We start from the raw sequence: 21,685 nt of genomic DNA on the forward strand, positions 1-21,685 counted from the left end.
CAAAAAGCCTGTTGGGTGTAGCTGCTGTTTCACACTTATCAAATATCCATTTGTGGTTTCTGTTACGATGGTACAAAGTCAAGACATAAGAGAAGGAAGCTTTTCAAAAGCCTGTTATGCCTGAAGCATGTATGTATGAGCTAATATTTCATATCCAGCTTTATGAATAAAGAATAAAGTCATGTATCATGGATGGTTTCTTCATTGCTCTGTTTTCCTGAGGGCCGTGTGGATCTCCAGCGGTTCAGTACTGCTCGCGGGTTGCAGTGGTCTGCTGATGTCAAACGCCTGTTTGTTTATTCTGAGTCTGACAGGTGCCCTTTGTCATTAGATTAAAGACCTAATTAATTTGTCTTTTTGTGACTGCTGGTGCAATATGATTTTGATTGTTTACACACTTTGTTTCTCATAGATTAATTATGCTGTATTTTGTGGTGTGGGGGTGGGGAGGAGTGTTCCAGCAGCCTCTCTCTGTGCTGCCAACAGTGAGCAAGAGAGCAACGTGTTAATCAAGCCAAGCCATTTGAAGTGTCATTTCTAAGCAAAATTATTCATTTTATTTTTTCTTAAAAAAAATAAATAAATAATATTACTGACCCCAAACTTTTGAAAGGTAATAATAGCTTAAATATTACACAACATGTGATTTATAAGCATTGTAGTGCAGAGTTTACTATACGTTTTTTCACTTCAGATAATCTGATAAATGTCTCTCTTACGCTATTGGATGATAAATAAGCACTGTACAACCTCTACACTGAATCAGACACAACCGCCCCAAGCAAAGTCTGCATGTGCAGCCATGCATGCTGGGAAAAGAGGGTGACCTGACCCTAAATCCAATGGGAGACTCCCAACCGCAGAGCTTGAGAAGGTAATGGACAAAATAAGTGGTTTGAAATCTGTTGTTGTTTTAGGATTGTTAATGCTTGTTCAGACTTTTTGATACTGTTTTCTGCAGCTGTACTGACACTGTACTGACATTCAGTTAAAAGCATGATAAAATATGTCATTTAGAGACTGTTAGGTTGAGTGTTTTTGCACACACTTGCTTTTATAATGCTTTTATAATGCTAAATGCCAGTAACGCTTCTTGATACTTGAATTATGGTGATACAGGCCTGATGGTTGTGTCTCTCATTCTGTACTTCTCTCTCCCGTGAGAGGAAGGACACAGACATTGATTTGCAGCCATTTACTGAAGGTTTCTTCTGTCTGTTGGGCTATATTCCCTCAAGGATCCTGGAGATTTCCAGCCACAAACCCCTGTCCCAGGCACAGACACCCCATCCCCCTCTCGAGGGAAATGTAAACAGCTTTCCCCTCCTCCGTAGATTTCTCACTCACATCTCACACTTTTCTTTCTTTTGGGCACCTCCTGAGCACAATTTGCGCATATAGGGGCAGAAGTTTGCGCTTGATTGACAAGAGAGCTAAGAGCTAAAATGGGCTGCTTAATATGCATTTTTATACACATATTAACATATATATATATATATAACATATATATATATATATATATATATATATATATATATCAAGCTCTGTGGTATATATACATTTATTTATCTAACACACATACTTAGTGTACACTTAAATTTTTTGCACATAATATACATGTACATACATAACTGCTCATTGTAATATACCTGCCATACAATTGTCAATTTGTATATTGTCATTCCTTACCTACTTGTACTTTTTGTATTTTTCATTCTTTTATTATGTGTTTTTTTGTTCTGTCGCTGTCATTCTGTTGCACTGCGGAGCTTCTATCTTGAAAACAAGTTCCTCGTATGTGTAACAATAAAGCTCATTCTGATTCTGATTCTTCTGATTCTGATGTATATATATATATATATATATATATATATATATACATATATACATACATATATATACATATACAGTATATATACATATACAGTATATATACATATACATATACATACATATACATATATATATATATATATATATATATATATACACACATATATATATACATACATACACATATACTTATATATATACACACATATACATATATACACATATATACACATATACACATACATATATATATATATATATATATATATATATATATATATATATATGTATGTATGTATATATGTATATATGTATATATAATCAACCTTAAAGACAATAAGATCCAACAGAAGCTGTAGATGAGAAAACAGACCATCAGCATGTACCACGTGGAGGAACACACACTTAGAAACACACTTAACTCATTAAAGCATGCACACATTCACAAAATCTCAAAAGTTCTTAAACAATCTTTAGGTTTCTTCTGATTTGGACGGAGTTTAAATCAGTTTTAAATCATATTCAGAACAATTGTTTGTTCTGGCAACAGTTTTAGTTAACATGCAGAATAGCCATGTAGTGTGTGGAAGCTTGTATGACTGCAATGTGGAAACATTAAAATCTTTGTTGCAATATTTTAAGCTTTTCCTTCTGACTCAGCAGTTGCTTATTTGTGTCACCGTTCCAGTCTTTGTAAGAGCAAGTCCTATACAGTTTAATCATGTGTGACTAAGACAGTATCTATTAAAAATACATCTTGGTTGAAACAGCTTCCGACAGAAGGTTGCGAAAGATCTGTTAATGTGGTTTTTGCTGACCTCAAAAGTGCTGACCTATTTCCGTTTTTATGAAGGTGTGTTTAATCCTAATTGACTTGAATGTATACATTGCATTTAAAATACTATACAATATTCCTCACATCCACAGATTATTTTTAAATATGTCATATACTGGATACTGTTGATTCACTATGAACATATAACATGGTACTGAACTTTAACTGAGAAAGTTAGATGTTTTCTTTATTAGACAAGACGACTGTAAAGATTGCCTTGATGACCTCATTATGGCATCATCTTCTGCTGCCCATTTGGAGGTCCTCAGGGAATTGCCTTCTGTCTCCACAAAAGCCCCATGTGAAACCTGATCTTTACCAAAGTTTCATGTATAGTGAGGCTCTTATCATCTCGCATATCAAATCAAGACAAATGACTTTTACCAACTACCCCCTCTAATCAGGAATTAATGATCTTAAATACTTTTTCAGTTTGTAACAAAAAGGCATCTTTAAACTTGTATGTTTTTTATAGTGTGACTTTGGCTTGATGTTTGAGTTTAATGAATAAAGACCACATTCAAAAAACAAACGCACATAATGTTAGCCTATATAATTATTTCCTGGAAATTTAGTCAAATTCCAAAATTCAGGCAAGCCCACAACCTATCACTATAATTGTGGTTGTACGTGACCAGACAGGTTTTTTTAAATGAGGGTTTTGTAAAGACTGACCATCTCTTTCCTCTTGGGATGAAACCCTAGAGTTATATGGGATAGAAAGACACCATTGTCAGCATGGCTGGAAAGGGGGCTTATTCACTTAAGCTAATATAACAAAGGGGGATGGCTATCCAAACACACAATTTTTGCACAAAAATTAGTAAATTTAATGAGTTTGTTCAATTCAAATGTGCTGAAGGTAAAACACCCAAGCTAGCTCAATTGAAAAGTGATCATTCTGTTGCTTTATGGCTTCTTTCAGTGTTTACGGAAAGCTTGGTAGACTCAAAACTACCTCCCCTATAACAGAGCCTGAAAAAGCCCAAATGATTAGTTCATACTTGCGAAATTTCCCAATGATCCTATAACACAGGTGAGAGATTCATCCATGATACAGCTGCACTCACCTTAAATACCTTTAACCCTCACATCTTCCTGATAAAGAACATGAGATAAGGTGTTTGCATTAACACACATTTTAATTGAAAAATACTTCAGGATTCATCTCGACTTTGTAGTACACTGACAGTCTAATATCTGATCTACAGTGTTGTACACTACTATCTGGTAAGAAAAAAAGTGCTTAGAAGTAGACCGTGTCACAGGCAATGCCCAGTCCATCACTTTTGTTCTTCAGAGTTCCTGTGAATCTAGATGTCTTCACGAGACTTCATACTCACTCAGGCCCTGTGAAGTTACAGTAATTTTGTGAACTACAAGGTCCTCAAACCTCAATTTCATTTTGGGATTTTGAAGCTACAGTTCTCGACAATGTTCTCCGAAGTTCACTCTATGTTCCATAAGAGTCAAAATGAGATATCAAGCATTCGATGAAATCTTACAGCGTTTTCACAGTGCTTCAGTAGAGAACTCCTTCAAACTTATGACCAGGCTATGCAAATTAATGGCAGCTTAATCGGGACCAGCCCTTTTAACAAATTATTTCCATTTTGTTTTTTACATTTTGGTTCACCTGCGCCATCAAGATCACATGCAACATAAATCCAGCTCAACAACAAACAACCATTCAGATGAATGTCAACAGTGCAACGTTGAAATGGCAAACCCAGTCACCATCAGCAATGGAAAAAGGCAGGTGCAGGCTTTGTAGAGAGTTACCGCTTCTTCTTCTGTTTGAGGCTTTTTCGTCGTTTGAGTATCATTTCGTACAGTTTGTCCATGCCTTCGTGAAGACCCTCGCCGATGATGGCACAGGCCGGTTGAATGTGGTATGTAGTCGCAGGCGTGAGCTCCTGGAGCGCCAGCTGCTTCTCTATATCCGCCACAGACAGAGATCTCGGCAGGTCCTGTTTATTAGCTATTACTAAGAGCGGCGTTCCTTGGTTTTCAGCGAATTTGGTCACTTTATGCAGCTCCGTCTTGGCCTCCTCTAGTCGATCCACGTCTACAGAGTCCACCACATAAATAATGCCATCCGTGCACCTACTGTAAGATTTCCACAAGGGCCGGAGTTTCTCCTGTCCACCAACGTCCCAGAAATGACAGCTTATTCCTTTGGCCGTGCCGTTACTTAACTTGATTTTTTCCGTGTTGAATCCTATTGTAGGCACAGTGTTGACAAACTCGTTGAATTTCAGTCTGTAAAGGACCGTGGTTTTCCCTGCGGAGTCCAAGCCAAGCATCACTATATGGAGGGACTGAAACGCAGATATGTTGGAGAAACTGTTCCCCATTTTGATCTCCTCGTTAGTAGGGGTAAAACCAATGCAGCCCCCGTCGGCCCCAGCGAATCGACCAAATTCAGACTGTATGTGATGAAGCGATCATTGCAGTACGCGAGAGATCTGCTCGGTAAACACTCCTCTATGAGCGGAGAGTCTCCGCAGTAACAGCTCACATCAATATTCCCACCACAAACTGCTGAAAATTCCTTCTGACGGCTTGGCGTTCAGTCTCTCCCACATCAGCGATGAATGAATGTGATCAGAGATCTCTTTTAGGCATGAGCGCGCTTACTCATGCGGTGATGGACACAAGCGAGCGAGTATATGGTAATGAATGGAAGCCAGCAGTGGCCCTGCAGCAGCTGCTCCTCACACTGGAGAAACTCCGCCCGCATTTAATGTGAAAACTGAAAAACAAACCCCACTTATGGCAAACTATTTATTCCTTAAACTAACCAATATAAATGTTTGTTACCAGTACTTATTTTTTTGAAAAGTTGTAAGTAGTCCTGCCTATCTTTTTATTTTTCAATAATAAAGCCAATTATTACTTAATAATTAGATATTTGTTTTGTGTATCCACCTTAAAAACCTTCACCATATAGTGAAACAAATATATTATCATATTTATTGTGACTACTGCAAAGCTATATGGGATTTCCTTCAAAGAGTTTTAATTTTTTTTGTATCCTTAAAACGAACATTTTAATGACAAAGTCAATTATTTTATTTATCAAAATAACAAAAATTACGAACAATATTAAGTTTTAAAGTATTACTTTAGCTTATACTACCACCCCCCAAAAAAACCTTTTATGGCTTATTTTCCCACAAAAATGTGATGTTCCATCAGTGTTCAATAAAACACACACACAACACACACACACACACACACACACACACACACACACACATATATATATATATATATATATATATATATATATATATATATATATATATATATATATAATACACTATGTAGTGAAAATAATGTGTTCCTTAATTAGCCCCATTACACCCTTGCTGATTAGTGTAGTTCAGTGTTTCCCAATCCTGGTCCTGGAGAACCCCCGACACTGCACGCTTTTAGTGTCTCTCTTATCTGACACACACATTTGAGGTCTTGGAGTCTTCACTAATGAGCTGATGAGTTGAATCAGGTGTGTTTGAATAGGGAGACATCTAAAATGTGCAGTGTTGGGGGTTCTCCAGGACCAGGATTGGGAACCTCTGGTATAGTTGATCAATCATAAAGCATTAAAAGTTGTATAAATGGTGTTTCAACGTTGAAACAACAACTGACATTTCAACTGTATTTCAAAGTTGAAGGTCAGTCATATGCCAGCTGGGGATAGTTTTGAAATAATTACTAGTGGGCTATGCCTATAGTGATATTGAAAATTATACTGAATTAATAAAAATAAGTTCAAGTAGCTTAGCTTTAATAAAATAAGTTTTAGTAAAATAATAGTATAGTTTAACGGATTAAATGTTTAAATGGCTTTCCACACAACCCCCTCAGCAGTCTGTGCACAGGTTACAGTGTTCTCTACTTTTCGTGGAAGATGGGAGGCATTCGTCCAGAAACTAAGGTGCGTCAACGAGACTGTACCGATTTGTCCAAAAAAAGCCAATTTTAGACACGCATTTTCCCGCGTCGCTGAAATTATTATAATAAGAATTGAATTATAATAAGCTGCTAATAGGCTGTTTCCACAATTCATCTGAAATCCTTAAAAAAAAAATATATATATATATATTAATTGCGTGTCTAAGGCAGTTTGGTAAATCGTCTGGCTGAAATCTTTTCTCAAACATTATATTTCTCATTTAATTTCAGTCGTCTCTGGCTTACTTTGTGGCTATTTTTTTTAAATATATATCGCCACCTGGCGTCCATAATAAGTACTCAATTTTTTTTTCTATATCCAGTTTTTATAATAGGAAAAGTAATTTTAAGTACTTTAGGTTAGTTTTTATTGACAAATCAATATGTTTAAGTATTCCAAACCAATGATCAGTGCTGTTACTATTAAAAAATGAGTAGCCTACTGTGGTAAACTAGGCCTATCATAGACTGAAAAGTTACAAGAATTTACTCAGCTATATTAATCAAAAACTCACAGACATCTTATATGACAATCGTTAATGTGAGGTTTATAGATATTATACAATCATCATTTGCTAACTTTGACAAAATATATAGGCCTATATGTTCTATTGGGATGTTTAGAGGGCCTGTCTGAGTAAAACTTAGTCCTTTATATTAACTGTTTGTCCACTAGGTGGTAGATGTGTGATGGAAATGTTAGAGGAGAAATTACTGGGAATGATTATTGGCCTTATTTAGTTTCCCATTTATCTATTTAGGCAGTAAAATGACTCAGAATGTAACATTCAGTCATCGACTGCTATAATTTAAATCTTACAATTTATAGACTATTTCAGAACATATTCTTTTTTAACATTAGCATGGAGAGAATGAAAAATGAAGCAATGTGCTGAGGCTAGCCATTTGTCTGTCTTCTTCAAAAAAACTGAGGAGAAAAAACCTAAGCACTCACTGACCTGAGAAAGAACACATTTTATTTATGGCATATCACAGCAAACACAGACACATTGATAAACACACACTTTCTTGACTGTATCTTTGGAAAAACAGTTAAAACTGTATAAAATCTTCATAGTTGACTGCAAATGTTCATTATATTGTACACACACACACACACACACACACACACACACACACACACACTTGCATCTTTCAGATTTTTGTCAGTAGACGAGGGATCCCCCAGACAGAGGGCATTGATGAAAGACTTGTGATGTGAAAAATGCCGCCTGCATGCCTATGTCTAGAGTAGGGTAAGATGTAAGCATATTTTTGTAAAACCCAGAGTGATGACTGTTTACACTGGTCATAAATTTTGTTGGGAGAGCCTGTCAAGCAGTGAGAAATATTATGCTGGAGTGATAAGACTGGAATTCGCACATAGCAAGTAGGTTTGTAAAACTCTAATTGGGCACAGCAATAAAACAAACTTTACTTATAATAATGTTCAGTGTTGCACTTTGACTGCGACCAGATTAATATATTATACTGGAGTCAGTTTTGTCACACAATTTCATCCTATCAACATATCAAGGAATATGATATCTACACTCAGTGTAACATTAAACAATTAACTCTTACAAATGCAAATTGGATACAAATACATGTAGGCTAGAAAAACAACAGCACAGCTGTTAGCTATGGCACCATAATTAATTTCCACAACGTATAGTTTTAACATTTATTTCCCACATAATACTTAAATATATGATTTATTACATTTAAATTTTTAATTCAAAGTTAAAACGTATAAATTCAATAATTTATTTATTTTAACTTTGACTGAAAAAAGTGTTCAACTGATAAATTCGCATTGGATTTACATGGGCCATCACTTGCAACAACAAATTAAATTTTATGATTATAATGTGCATTTTTTGGGGGATAAAACAAAACAAAAAGAAGAACAAACAAACAAATAATAATAAAATGACTTGTTTTACACCATGTATGTGCTGTTTGGAATTATCATTACTCTCAAATGGACTTTAATTTTTTTTTTTTTTGACTTTGATCTTTAGTAACTAAAGTGCTGGAATGAAATCGTGGTATATATTTGGCACAAATTAATGCCATTGGGACATCGGCGAATTTCTGTAAGCATAATATAAGATGAACTAAAAATAATAATACTAAACATAAGTTAAAAAATAATATATTACTTAACAATAATACTTTATGGTGAACTAAAGTGATATCATTATATATTACTTAATAATTATTCTGGTGTGTCTCTTTAAGACGATAAGGATTTATTTTTCCATTTTACGTTTCATTCTAACATTTACTTTCACTTCACTAGTTCACGCTTACATATTATTGGCTGAGGTATGAAATGTGTATTTGGCGTGCTGTCCGGGGAAGGGCTCCGAGCTCGGGAATGGCCCGAATCTACGTAGAGTACCCCCCCTTCCCCCCCACCCACCACCCTCACCCTCACCCTCACCCTCCTTTCCCTTTCCCTTTCCCTTTCCCTTTCCTTTTCCCTACCACTTCCCCTTCCCAATGTAAAGTGAACTTGAAGTGAGAAGTTGGGGTGGAGGAGGGATGCTGATAAACCGTCAATGGAAAGAGGTAAGTCAGCGGTATTTATACTGTGGTATTGATTACTTGATTGTGGTCCACCGGTGTTGATTAGGCTAATTATCTGACGCGCTCCTCCCGAACCTTGTTAATAAAACCTCATTTAAATCTGAACAACATAAACAACAGACACTTAGAGCAAAGTAAAACAGGCAGTTTAGCATACAGTGTAATTGGCATCACAAAACAAAACTTAAAACAAAGGAGAAAGGTTGTTACATTATTAGTGAAAAAAAATTATCTTTTGTACAAAATGTACAAGTATAAAATCATGATGATATGCGGTGAATAAAAAAAATGAACAATCATATTTTATTTTACTTTAGAGTTTTACATGAGATAGAGACTTTTGCTTGTATTAAAACATAAGCAATACACTTTTCAGTAATTTAGTTCACTTTACTGTGCAACAACATCTATTGTGCAAACATATAAGTGCTTTTAAGAATATAAATCAGGTGAAATCAGGTGTATCTCGGTCTTGTGATGTAGGCAGTCTTTATATGGCACAGTCATCTTGAGAGCAGGGGCTGAAAGCAGTGCTCCGTAAGAGATCCAGACAGTTGACAAGCATGAGGGATCCTGTGATGTGCCTCCAGCGCTTGGTGATGGGGTTCTTCATTTTGTCCAATCCAGTGTGAAGTTCCTGAATCACATCCCTGTAACTGTCCCCGATCTGGGCTGCCCATGTGACCAGGAAGTCAAAGGCAGGTTTCCACATGGCCTTTACAAAATAAAAAAGTAAAGATTAATTTGAGTTTGACATGTAAACCTGCATGAATGTGACATTTAGGTGCCCTGAATTTTGTTCCTTAAAAATACTTTATACACAGTCTGTATGCTCTCCTATAGAGTGAATGTGTACAAATATCATAACCCAGTAAGTGCAAGAGGAAGCTCATAACCTCATCAATTATTGGTAGAACATTTAGGTTCCTCTTCTGAGCTGGACACAAACACTATAGACATGACTTGTGGGTTTCCTGTAATTGGAGCTCAAAACCCAGTTTTAAAATGTTTTTTTTTTTTTTTAAGTTTTAAAAGTGTTAGTTACTGTCTCTCGCACCAATCTCACTTATATTGTTGGATATTGTTCTTTATCCATTTTTATAATTTAGAGGATTGAACATTCTGTATCTATATAGTCTATATTTTGCTTAATGTTTACACATCTGTGTTTTGTTTGCACAGTTGTCGGTACTGTCACTGCTCTACAATCTAAGCCAGGTCATAAGCATAAGCATCATAATAATGCTTTCAGTGTTTGTTTTACCTCACTATCCAGTTGTCCCCTGCTGTCTCTGTGTGGAGCTTCATATGCTTCCATCTGGAGCCGGGACACTTTAGTGAGTCTCTCAGCAAGCTCCCTCCAGCGACCCGCCACCTCCACAGCTGTAGTCAACAGCACAAAGTCCATGACCAGCCGTGCCACCAGGCCCTGACAGTCCATCTTCAGAAGAGCACTGAATGACAGATAATACAGTTTGACACTACATGAGTTTTGTATGTATCATTACTAATAATCCTAAGCCTACCATGTGTACTTTGCAAAGATTTATAACAAAGTAATTCTGCTTTATGTCACTTGAGGGTGAGTAAATGTTAACAGAATTGTTATTTTTGGGTGAAATATCCCTAAATCTCTAAAATCTTAATTTTACAAGGAATAACAGTTTTTTTTATAGTGCTGGGCGGTTTGACAAAAAATATGTATCATGGTTTTTGTTTTGGTTTCCTTGACTGTGCCTTTATATGAATCAGAATGCATGAAACAGATTTAGAACCACCGCATTTTAATCACTATACAAACAAAGATGTTACATGTAGCATTAGCAGATTTGATTTAAATTAAATTGTATAATTTCATAATTTAAAGCAGAAACAAAATCGGCTGACTTTAGCTTTGTGAAATTATGCAACATAAAACATAACTACACAAAACAAAAACAGCAGACAGGCTGCATGCAAACTCAAAGTCACTCTCTGACAGCGGTTGGTGCTTATGGAACAGGAGCAATTCAGTGTTTTCTTGACTGTAAACAAAGCAGCTCTGCGCTAATAAATACTACTAATTTATTATGCATTATAGGGAGGCAAGATGAAAGGAAACACCATCTAAACTTTTCTGAAGACAGTCAGTTCCTCTCAGAGATACATTCATATAAACCCTCACACCCAATTCATTATTTAGGATTTTCATCCAATATTTCGCACGTTGTGAATTATATGAGCTTGCTCTGTATGGTACAGGATGGCTGAGTCAAAACTGACGTTTCAACACAGTGTCAAGATCCTGAAGCATAGAAGTTTCGAAACATTGCCCTGAAGTGTGATTCAAAACACCCACGTCACGTGACAATGGCTAAATGAAGCTTTGGTGCGGTTCACGAGTGTTTCGACCAACAGGCGGCAAAATAAAAATCTCACAATATAACAAATGTGACAAATTGTGGCTTGATTTCTTTTATTAATGTTTACTTTTTAAGACCAAAATAACCTATAATTATTCACAATGAGGAGCTTAAAGGTTACAAAACCAAGCTCATGTAGTTGTAAGACACGGTAAAAACTCGACATATTATTAAAAAAATAAAAAATACAACAAAAACAAAAATGTTTGACACAAACAACGTAGTTTATCTGCTCTTACAATGATGTGGACACACTTTATTGTTTGACACAAACAACGTAGTTTATCGTTCGTAAATCGTTGTCAAGGCAGAGCAACACGTGCAAGTGACCACTAGGTGTCACTGTGGAGACGGTTGTTTCGAAGCCTCGGCACAATACGCAACATTTGCTTCAACTGTTTCAGTGATTCATGAAGCCTCGCTCTGCCCATCATTTGCTTCGCAAAATGATTCAATGTTTGAGCGTTCGAAACACCACACGCTGGTAATGCCTGCTGGTCAAAACTGTGTAAATGCAACAAAAACTCATGTCAAAACATGAATAAAAACAGCTTTTACAAACCTAATGCAAATGCTTTTTTGAAAGTATAATATATTAAATGCAATTAAAAGTGTGGTATTCTGTGAATGTGAAAAAAAACCCAATAATCTTAGGCTGCCGGTGATGATTGCAAGTTAAGTTAACAGCTAATTTTCAATTTACAAACCTTTCGAACATTGCATATCACTCAACACTAAATTTACACAATGTAAGTTTTTTTTTTAAAATTCATTCCAGATGCGAAATCCAAACCGGTTTACCGTTTGAACTGGTATATCGCTCAGCACTAATTTTTCATAATGTAAGTTATAATGTTATCATGCCTATAATTATCTTGTAACATTTAAAACTATTGGTTTTTAGTTTAAAGAGTTTTAGCCTAATTTAGAGAATTAGGAAAAATTTAAGAATTTAAATTTTGACAATTTTTTTGACTATTAATATCAGCTATAACATTAAATAGTTAGCAGTATGTCAGCCTCAGCTATAATTTTAATACACGTGCATCCCTAGGTACAATGCATTTACACCAGACATGCTTCAAATGCCCAAAAAATATATCATTGAAACTGTATGCAAACAGCCTTCAAATAAAATCTTCTGAAATTAATAGTTTGTATAGTTGTGTATATTGTTGATATGTGCCTTCATAATCTTATACAAAAAATACTGTTTTTTTTTCCCCCTCAGTTGATAAGTAAATCCTGTTCTTAGTAAACTTCAACAAGAGTACACAACAGCACGAACTACAAAACTGAGATAGTGTCAGTGGTTTTCTAAGCACCGCCTCAGAAAATTCATACAAGCGCTCAAGGCATCAAGCTGGGCACTTTGATAAATGTGGCGATATGCAGGAAGCGACGTGCATGCTCCTGTGAGCACAATATAATGAGAGTGACTCCAGGCTCCTTGGACAAGGGAAATGTTAGGGAAGAATATGCGGCCATTCTGTTGGCAAGAGTTCTGTCTTATTAATGTGACCTTCTTTTCCCCCCTGAGAGTTTGGCGTGACATTTAAAAAACTGAATAAGTTTACGTTCACTGCGCCTTGTGAATATATGACATTCACTGATTTACAAAATGTCTTAAACTGTTATGTGATGATGATAACGTGACATTTACACTTGCTATGTAAGAAAGAAATGAATCAAACTTTTAACACATGCCATCATTGAATTTAATTCAGTTTTCAAATATAAATTAATAAAAAAATGCAAGCATTCTTAATATTCTCAAATATGTTTAAATGCACAGACACACAAAAGTTACACACCCTGAACCCTACTAATCTCTGATTCCAGTTCCATAGCTTGGAATGTTTGGAATGACAGGAAGTCTGCTTAGAGGGGGAGGAACACGGCGCTGATGCCCCAGAAGACCTGTTAAAGGTCTGGCTCCAAACAGTGCAATGAGATAGCGGGAGTCTTGGATGGCTTCCCTCTTATCAAAGATGCTAGATCTACAAACAAACAGGAAGGTATGTTTTTGACTTGTACATTAGGCAGTGCTAAGAGAATCATGATCAGTAAGATTTTCACTCTTCTCCTGACCTGTAGTACAAGCAGTGACTGTGCCACTGTGTGAAAAAGAAGCGTATTGTGTGTGAATGTATCACACTGTGTACACATTGATTGTGTGCATTAGCCAAAGAAAGATAAGGCCTTTCATGTGCACCTGTTTCCTGAGGTGTCTCACCCCGGACCCCAGTCACAGTCAGGAACTTATTAAGTAAACCCTTCAGAGACATGCAAGTAATAGAAAGCCAAACAAAACCTAAACCCTGTCTGCTCAGACTTTTGACTATCACAGAATCCTAAACCAATTGTTAATGCCTCAAATGAAGTCAAGTGGGGCAAGCAGAACTGCTGTAGAAGCTTCAATTTCATCTTTTAATGAAATTAGCAGTAGTGTTTCTGTTATCATTTTAAAATCTAAGGCAAAAGATTATTTTAATGATGTTTTGATCATTTCACTCTTTTGTCCACAAATATGCCAAAGCTGGTTTCATTGTTTTATTCTCTTCATTGTTCCTTTTAGACACCTCAGTTAATTTCTATGAATATAATCGAATCTGCAAATCATTGTTTTGTTTTTTTTTGCAAAATCAACAAGTGCACATGCAAAAATGAAAATGTGCAGATGCACACACACACAAAAAAAGTTCATTGAACTTTCCTCAGTGCTTTGAGGCTCTTGTCTCCATGATTTGTTTATTTTTTTTGGTGACTAATGACTCATTTGTTTTGCATAATGTACCTAGTGAACCTGGCTAAATTTGGTACAGAAAAGTTTATTTGGAGATTTAAAGTTCTAAAGTTATTCATTTGACCTATAAAAAGTCTGTGGAATACCTCAGTTATTCTATTCTGTAACCACACATTAAAAGGCATTTAGTTAGCTTTATATTACAAATTTACATTTATGCACTTGGTAGACACCTTTATCCGAAGCAACTTGCAGTGAATTCAGGCTACAACTTTTTAATCAGTATAATATATGTTTCCCTGAATTCTGATTGACCAGTGTTCTGATTGACCATGTTCACCTACTACATAATTTAAGCTGTAATTTATTGCACACAAAGCCCGTGTGAGCAAATCAATTTATCTTAGTTTTTTTTTTTATTGTTTTTAAATCTTTAAATTCATAAAACATATCTTGTGAATTAGTCACTGTACACATACATTCGCTTAGCTTTGATTTATCACTGTTGAGCTCACTCGACATAATCACAGCAAGATGCAGCTTACATTATTAGGACATTTGAGCACAAAATTACTTATTCTTTACATGTTTTTCTCTTAAATTCCTCTTCTTTAACATCTGATTTTATGATAGTACTTATACTTCATTATCTTCCCTCCTGCCTTCCCCTTGTGATTTCCTTTTATATAAGCTGACCATTTAGACTTCTGTTTATAAACTATTGTCAGTAATTACTGACAGTTTATACAGGGCCGCTCTTCTGCTTTAACAATAGGCTAAAGGAAATGGGAGAATACTAAGGAGGATACTAAGGAATCAAAAACATTTTTCAAAAAAACAAAATAAAAAACTTAGCAAGACAGCATTACAACTGGGACTTTTACTGATTAAAAACGGAATTACAAAGTTCTTTAATGCTGTTCAGTCATCATGTCAATTTGTAGGCCAGCCCAAGGACTAATTCACCATGGATTCTTTTGGGAATTTCTAATGGGTTTCAAAATACACATTTGACTGTGTGTTATTTATTTTGTAGAACAAAACAGGAAGGTCTCTTCATGTAATGTTAACCACAGACCTCATTTTATTCATAAATCAAAAACTCCTTATAAATTCCAGAGGGAACCCATTGCTCTAAAATGCTAATTCTTCTCTATGCAGAAAATGCAAGTACTTTATATAGATGTGCAGAGTATTGCAGATGCATGTCTGTTAGCAATCTCCTGGAAATGGATTTTAGGTCCGGTGGGTTAGTGTAGTTTAGGGTGTCTCTTGCTCCATATTTGATGCTTCTGTCTCAAATATGGTGTTTCGAGCAGATGTTGTTTCAGCTCATTGTTATTTTAGTCCAGTTATATTGTTTTTGATTCAGGATAACATGCTAAAGTGGGTAGCTGATAGTGTTCTGCAAATAAGGTGGCACTTTAAAATGTTTAGCACTTGGTCTTTGCTTTGAGTCTCAAGTCTCAGAATATTATCAAATATTAATATTGGTCAATTATTAGTTATCGACCATTACATGAAAATGATTATCGGCTTGTCAGTTTTAAGAAAAGCTCCAATAAATTTATAAAAAAATGTTTATACCTTTTTTAATTAGTGTCTATAAAGGTGCTCTGAGTACACAACTAAGTTTAGCTGAAAGATCTACTTCCATGTCAAAGCTTACCTTCATGAGCTCCTTCTGGAAAGACTTCCTCTCCTTGCCCTCAGCTGCATTGCAGTCTTCCTTAAGCTTCTCAAGAACAGAAGCCACCTTTTCAGGCTCACTTTCTGGCTCTGTCCGACAGAAATGGCTCAGAGGCAGATTGACGTAACCCAAAGCGTCAGCAAACACTCTCCAACTCGCCATGTTTTCCATCAGTATTGTCCGCACTGATGCATAGATGTATGTCAGGCACAAGCAAGGCTTTAGGATCTGCTCTAAAAGGATTGTAGTTGTAAGATCAGGCCCTTTGAAATTAACAGGTTTCACTTTTCCCATGATTAGAATGTTTTTTGCATGCACCAACCCAATTCTTCCATGGTAGTATCCGATGTACCACTCTTTGGTCCATAGATGTCCTTTAAGTTTTATTTTTTCCTCACTCAAAAGAGCCATTACGTCACCTTTAAGATACTCCAGCAAATACAGGCTTTTGGACTGTCTTGCAACAGTTTTCAGAAACTTAGCAAATTTTAGGTTTTTGACTAGTCTGTCCTGAAACACAGGGTACTTTGTGGTCACTGCAAGAGGAGACAGTATGATTTTGTTAACTTCCTTTTTCTTGAGGAAGCGCCTTTGATCGGAGCTTCTTGTGCTTGATTTTGGTGGTGCGGTTGGGGTCTGAACGCAAAACTGGGCCAAGATACAGTCCTTATCATCCTTGACCTGAATACGCAAAGTAAAGTCTGAAATGTCAGTTGAATCGCGTGCTGCGATCATGTAGATGAGGCGGGCAACTTTGCCAAGTTTGATCTGAAATCCCCTCACGGTTCTTGCCTGTTCATTGGCTCTCACTTCAAAATTGGACATGTTTGAATACATGCCAACCTGAAGGTCTTGAGGTTTTGTTAGTACAAACTGGTGTTTTCCCCAGAGCTGGAGGACAACAGGTGGAGTTGACTGTAAGTGGTTTTTTACATCGCTCACTAGCAACGTCTTTGGGGCGCAGTCATGGCCAAAAATGGTCACTACTGTGTTGAAGGATGGGTGGATGTGTTTTGGCCCATATAGCCCAAGAGTGACCTTTTTTACGACATGTTCCCAGACTGTGTTGTATGGGGCCACTGTCTGTGCTTGGGCAACTACAGATACATACATGCAAGGCTCTAAATTGTCCAGAGTTACTTGAACTGTGTCTCCATACATGTATACATGTGGAATCGGGACATACGGACCTTCCTTGAAGTCGCTTCTCACACACACCACCTCTGTGGTTTTGCGGCTCTCTATCTTTACTACAACAGACACCTTCATCTCTAAAGTAACCGGGGTCTTGGTTTCCACGTTACTGAGTTTTACTTCTACCACTGGACTTACGGTAGTACATCTATCGTTGTTAAGCTCCAACGGTGGATCCAGAAGGGCCTTCAGCGATATCTGTTGAGTCTCACCCGGTGCAACGTGACCCTCAGGAATATATATACTGATACTGGTATTTGGTAGCTGCACTGCACCGCCAGAACTGTCCAGTTTGCACACAATATTGGTCTCTATTGGCTGGGTTTGCCCCCAACCTGGGTTTTGTCCAATGGAGTCCAGGTCGTGGCAGGATCGTGTAAGTTTACGGTGATTTAGCCATGCTGTTTTGAAATCCTCTCTACTTTGAAAATGCTCAGGTTTAGGTGACTTCAAGCCACCAAAAAAACTCAAGGAACCTTGATTCCCATCAGACAGGGACTGCAGGACAGACAGTTCTGACATGCTGTAGCATCGCTTACTCCTAAAAAATGGATTGTCTCTGCGAAAATTTGGGCCAATCGCTGAGCCAGGGCTAATATTGTCTGTGTCAAATAGCCCACTTTCAAAGCCATTAATATTAATAGTGCTGCTGGTGTTTGAGATGGGAGGTGAGAGATTATCTAAACACAACGCATTTGCAGAATTATGGTTGCTATTTTGGTCAGGGGCACCTTGCAGCGTGCCATTTAGGAAAGGGTTAGTTGACATCCGTTTATTAACAAAAGAATGGTCATTTCTAGATTCTGTGGTTTTGGTGGACCCCGTCCACTCCCCCGAGATATCCATTTCTTTCACTCCCTCAGAAATGTCACTTAGGCTGTCAATCATGCCGCTATCACTGAACGTGGAATCTCGATAATTGATCGGCTGGACGTAAGCAGCTGGGATATATCCCATCTCTTTACTGTTGTGTGCATACCACCACTCTTCACCTGATGTGTCTATAACATAAAGACAGTCTCCCTTTGAGAATTTGAGTGTGGTAAAGCTGGATGGACTGTAATCCTTAATGGCAATCACTTCCCTGACAGCTCCAAATGAGGCAGTAGCATCCAGTCGTAAGGCACTAGGTGAAGGCACTGTAAAAAAAAAAAAAAAAAAAGTGAGCGAGGGTAAAACTAGAAGCTAACACTTTGCTGATTGTGAGGTAAAAATAAAAAAGGAAACCTTTAACATCTGTAAGGGTGGCCTCTGGCACTCCTTCACTGATATCAATAAGTGCACCCTCAGATCTGCAGCGAGGGAGCACAGTGTTGTTGTTCCCTGATCGAATGCGATGGGCAGCCATGGTGTGTATTTCTAAAAAACTCCACTTCTTGTCTCAAGTTTTTCTTCCCATGTTTATTTCCGTGTAAGAAATCAATGGCCTTCCATAACATCTGTCACAAAGTAAAGGTGAAAGAACATTATAAGTTTGCTTTTTTATTTCTGCTGAATATGTTCTTTAAGGAAATTTGATATTGTTTGCACAATAAAACACCAGAGATGAACCAGGAGTTCAAGAAAATGAAAAGAATAAACTGTAAAAAATTCATAAGAATATTTATGCAATTCTTAAAAGAATCTTTAGTTCTCAAATATTTTCTAAAAACATTCATTTTTTCTAATATAATTTTGTATCAGTCCTTTTCTGATTAAGAAATGATCAGAACAAGCATTCATCAACAAGGATTATATGCTGTTGACTGTGATGACTTTATTTTTTCCATTCAGTGTTAATCAGTAATTTAATCACAGTAAGATTATAAAGTAACTTCTACAACTCTTTCCATATCCATCTATATCAGGCGTATAAGGCAGATTTCAGTTTTATGGCCTCATTCCACTTATCCTAAACCTAAGAGAGCCTACACTTTGCCACTACTTGTCTTGAAGTAAGGATAATGAGGGCAGAAATATTTGCTCTTGTCCAGACACGTCTACTTTATTCGTGACATCCTCTTGAACATAAACAGAGAATAAAAGGCCCTGGTCTCTATGAAGGGTTGCACAATAAATTGCCCATACAGCCCAAAATCAAAGTCGCTACATTTGTTCCTCTTTTTTATGTTAATTATTATACTTCTATTTATTTTATTTTATTTTGTGCAATGACTTATGTTATCCAATGATTGCTTCAAAAATTGTGCAAAGTGTTTGAATTATTCATTTATAAATAGAAGTTCCATCTGAGCTGCTTTGCAGTATGCAAGCTTAAGGATCCAACGTTGCTTGCTTTTAGTAATCAAAAGTAGGATAGTGTTTGAGTGGAACTCGGCATCCTCTTAACTCTGATCATGAACTATAAAGACTTTCCAGCAATACACATCAGTGGTTTCCATGGCTACCACCTTGGGGAAGAAAGCACACACAGTGAATTGCCTTTAGAGAAAATGCCCACCTGTAGCCTACTGGGAATGTCTCATGCACGACAGTCTAACATATTATGAAACTACTAACTAAAAAAGCAAAACCACTTAGGCTGCCTTACTGATGAGGGTTACAGTTTTATATGCAATGTTATGAGACTGTTCACACAAAAATACACCATAATAAGGAGCAAATATTGGCTTAAATCAGCAAATGGGGAGCAGTCATGTTCTGTTCCGTAAATAACTATATGAGAGATATTACTTGAAATGTATATATGCAGTAAACATTTAAAGATTTTTTTACATTTTTTTCAGAACTGGACAAAATGTTTCTGAAAATGTTTCTTGCTGTTGTGGGTAGAGCCTGACTTGAAACAGATTTTACTTTTATTTATTTGTGTGTTGTGTGTGTGTGTGTGTGTGTGTGTGTGTGTGTGTGTGTGTGTGTGTGTGTGTGTGTTTATAGGGCTGCAGGATCTGCTCTATGAAAGACCAATGGTACCACGTTTTGTTTCAGAAATACAGAGGAAATGCCTGTGGAATAAGGATGTGCTGCCTTTCCCAAAACTTGCATTGCACAATCATATTTCAGCAAACACCTTCAGGGTATGACAGAACATACCGGTCTATGATATAAAGAGAAACTCAGTGTATTGTTAAATTAATTGTTAATGTCATAGACCTTTATGCATCATTGGACAATTTCAGGACTGAACTTGCCTTACAAGCATACAGAGTTTTGAAGCATGACGACTGCTTTTTGGTGACATGGCTTTATACAATATTTAAACAATATGAATTGCTAAAAACTGCAGTAATGTTTAATCATGTGCCAAATAATTGAATAATAATAATAATAATAAATGAATTATGGTACATTCCAGACGGAGTTCAAAACATTATTTAAGATGGTCTTCTTAGTAGATGGACGAGAGGATTCCTGAAGGTTTGAGTCTTGATACTAATAAAATTTGCATCGGTTACATTTACATTGATCAGTCTAAAATAGGGCGCAAAGGAAATTTTCTGGCATTTCTCTAGTTATAAAGTTAGGGCTAAATGCGAGCTTTAAAGTCTGAAACAGTGAGTTCAGATTCTCTATAAGATAAAATACTGTCTCCGGTGGCTGGATGAACAAGTTGAAACGGATTGTGAAATCCTAAGAAACAGATGAAGACATTCAGAAGACCTACAGACTCACACAGTCTCCGATTTCATGCAAGTTTCAAGTGTCAAACACGGCGAAAATGGGCAATTAACTCGATCTAAACAGCAGTTGTGAGTTCATCAAGGAAAGTGGCAACTCAGTAGCAGATAGCGACGCGAACACCACTAATCCATGAAAGCCGGATGAGGAGATAAAAGCCAAAACTTATAAATTATACTTACTTTTTTGAAGAAGCGATCAGTCTCTTGAGTATGGACCGTTATGTGCGGCTGCAGTGAGCGCGCGTCTCGGTCTCACGCGCTTCACTGTACAGTAGGAGAAGCTGCGTGACGTCATCATCCAGGAGGCGTCGACAGCATGGACAATCCATGTGACTCTTTACAGCTTTTCAACTGCCATAATAATTTTACACGCCAAGATTTATTGTGTTAAGGTATATACCTCATAATCCCATATAGTGTAAATGTACTTGAATGTTTGTAGTTCTATGCATTTTATCTCACTTTTTTTTGAAGATGCATGTTGCATTTATTAGATTAAATTGCATTGAAAATCCTGCTATATTTAATAAGTCTGATTTCATTTTAAGTAGGCCTTGTGCAGTGGGAGCTTTCTGAATTTCGACCGCATTCTTAATACATTGGCAGTCAGTCACTAGGCTACAGAAGTTGCGACATTAAAATTAGACATAATCAAACTAATCAAGTTCAACCGTTTTGAGGACTATGTCTAAATATGAATATTTGGCGGCACCTGGTGGGGATTTAACATATAACAAAGCGGTCTGTGCCTTAGTCTAGCCACAAATGAGGCCTACAACTTAACTTAAACGCAGCTAACTGGCATGTCGT

General features: G+C 36.7%; 2 protein-coding genes across 3 annotated transcripts; both read right to left on the bottom strand.

The window, feature by feature from the left end:
- Window positions 1-3,791: 3,791 nt before the first annotated feature.
- LOC109065838 (ADP-ribosylation factor-like protein 4C) lies at window positions 3,792-5,400 on the bottom strand. The gene is made up of 2 exons (XM_042763617.1): window positions 4,391-5,400; window positions 3,792-4,359 (listed from the first exon to the last, which is right to left on the bottom strand). The coding sequence occupies exon 1, from the start codon at window positions 5,023-5,025 to the stop codon at window positions 4,447-4,449; it is 579 nt and encodes a 192-aa protein (XP_042619551.1). The 5' UTR covers window positions 5,026-5,400; the 3' UTR covers window positions 3,792-4,359; window positions 4,391-4,446.
- A 4,103-nt stretch (window positions 5,401-9,503) lies between these two features.
- On the bottom strand, window positions 9,504-21,172 carry sh3bp4 (SH3-domain binding protein 4). Of its 2 annotated transcripts, XM_042763618.1 has the most exons (5): window positions 21,056-21,172; window positions 18,483-18,694; window positions 16,041-18,394; window positions 10,488-10,676; window positions 9,504-9,938 (listed from the first exon to the last, which is right to left on the bottom strand). In XM_042763618.1, the coding sequence occupies exons 2-5, from the start codon at window positions 18,601-18,603 to the stop codon at window positions 9,714-9,716; spliced, it is 2,889 nt and encodes a 962-aa protein (XP_042619552.1). In that variant the 5' UTR covers window positions 18,604-18,694; window positions 21,056-21,172; the 3' UTR covers window positions 9,504-9,713. The 2 variants fall into 2 exon arrangements, with proteins under 2 accessions (XP_042619552.1, XP_042619553.1); XM_042763619.1 differs by lacking the exons at window positions 9,504-9,938; window positions 10,488-10,676 and adding an exon at window positions 13,505-13,625.
- Window positions 21,173-21,685: the final 513 nt, after the last annotated feature.

The sequence above is a fragment of the Cyprinus carpio genome, chromosome A9, assembly GCF_018340385.1.
Source record: "Cyprinus carpio isolate SPL01 chromosome A9, ASM1834038v1, whole genome shotgun sequence".
Lineage (NCBI taxonomy): Eukaryota > Metazoa > Chordata > Actinopteri > Cypriniformes > Cyprinidae > Cyprinus > Cyprinus carpio.

Bases quoted from the DNA above. Each gene is read 5' to 3' on its own strand.
- LOC109065838 (XM_042763617.1), bottom strand. From the start codon at position 5,025: ATGGGGAACAGTTTCTCCAACATATCTGCGTTTCAGTCCCTCCATATA.
- sh3bp4 (XM_042763618.1), bottom strand. From the start codon at position 18,603: ATGGCTGCCCATCGCATTCGATCAGGGAACAACAACACTGTGCTCCCT. The intron at 10,677-16,040 runs GTAAGCTTTGAC...CTGTCATTCAGT, and splicing joins TCCAGAAGGAGCTCATGAAG to GCTCTTCTGAAGATGGACTG. The intron at 9,939-10,487 runs GTAAAACAAACA...TATTTTGTAAAG, and splicing joins GGGGACAACTGGATAGTGAG to GCCATGTGGAAACCTGCCTT.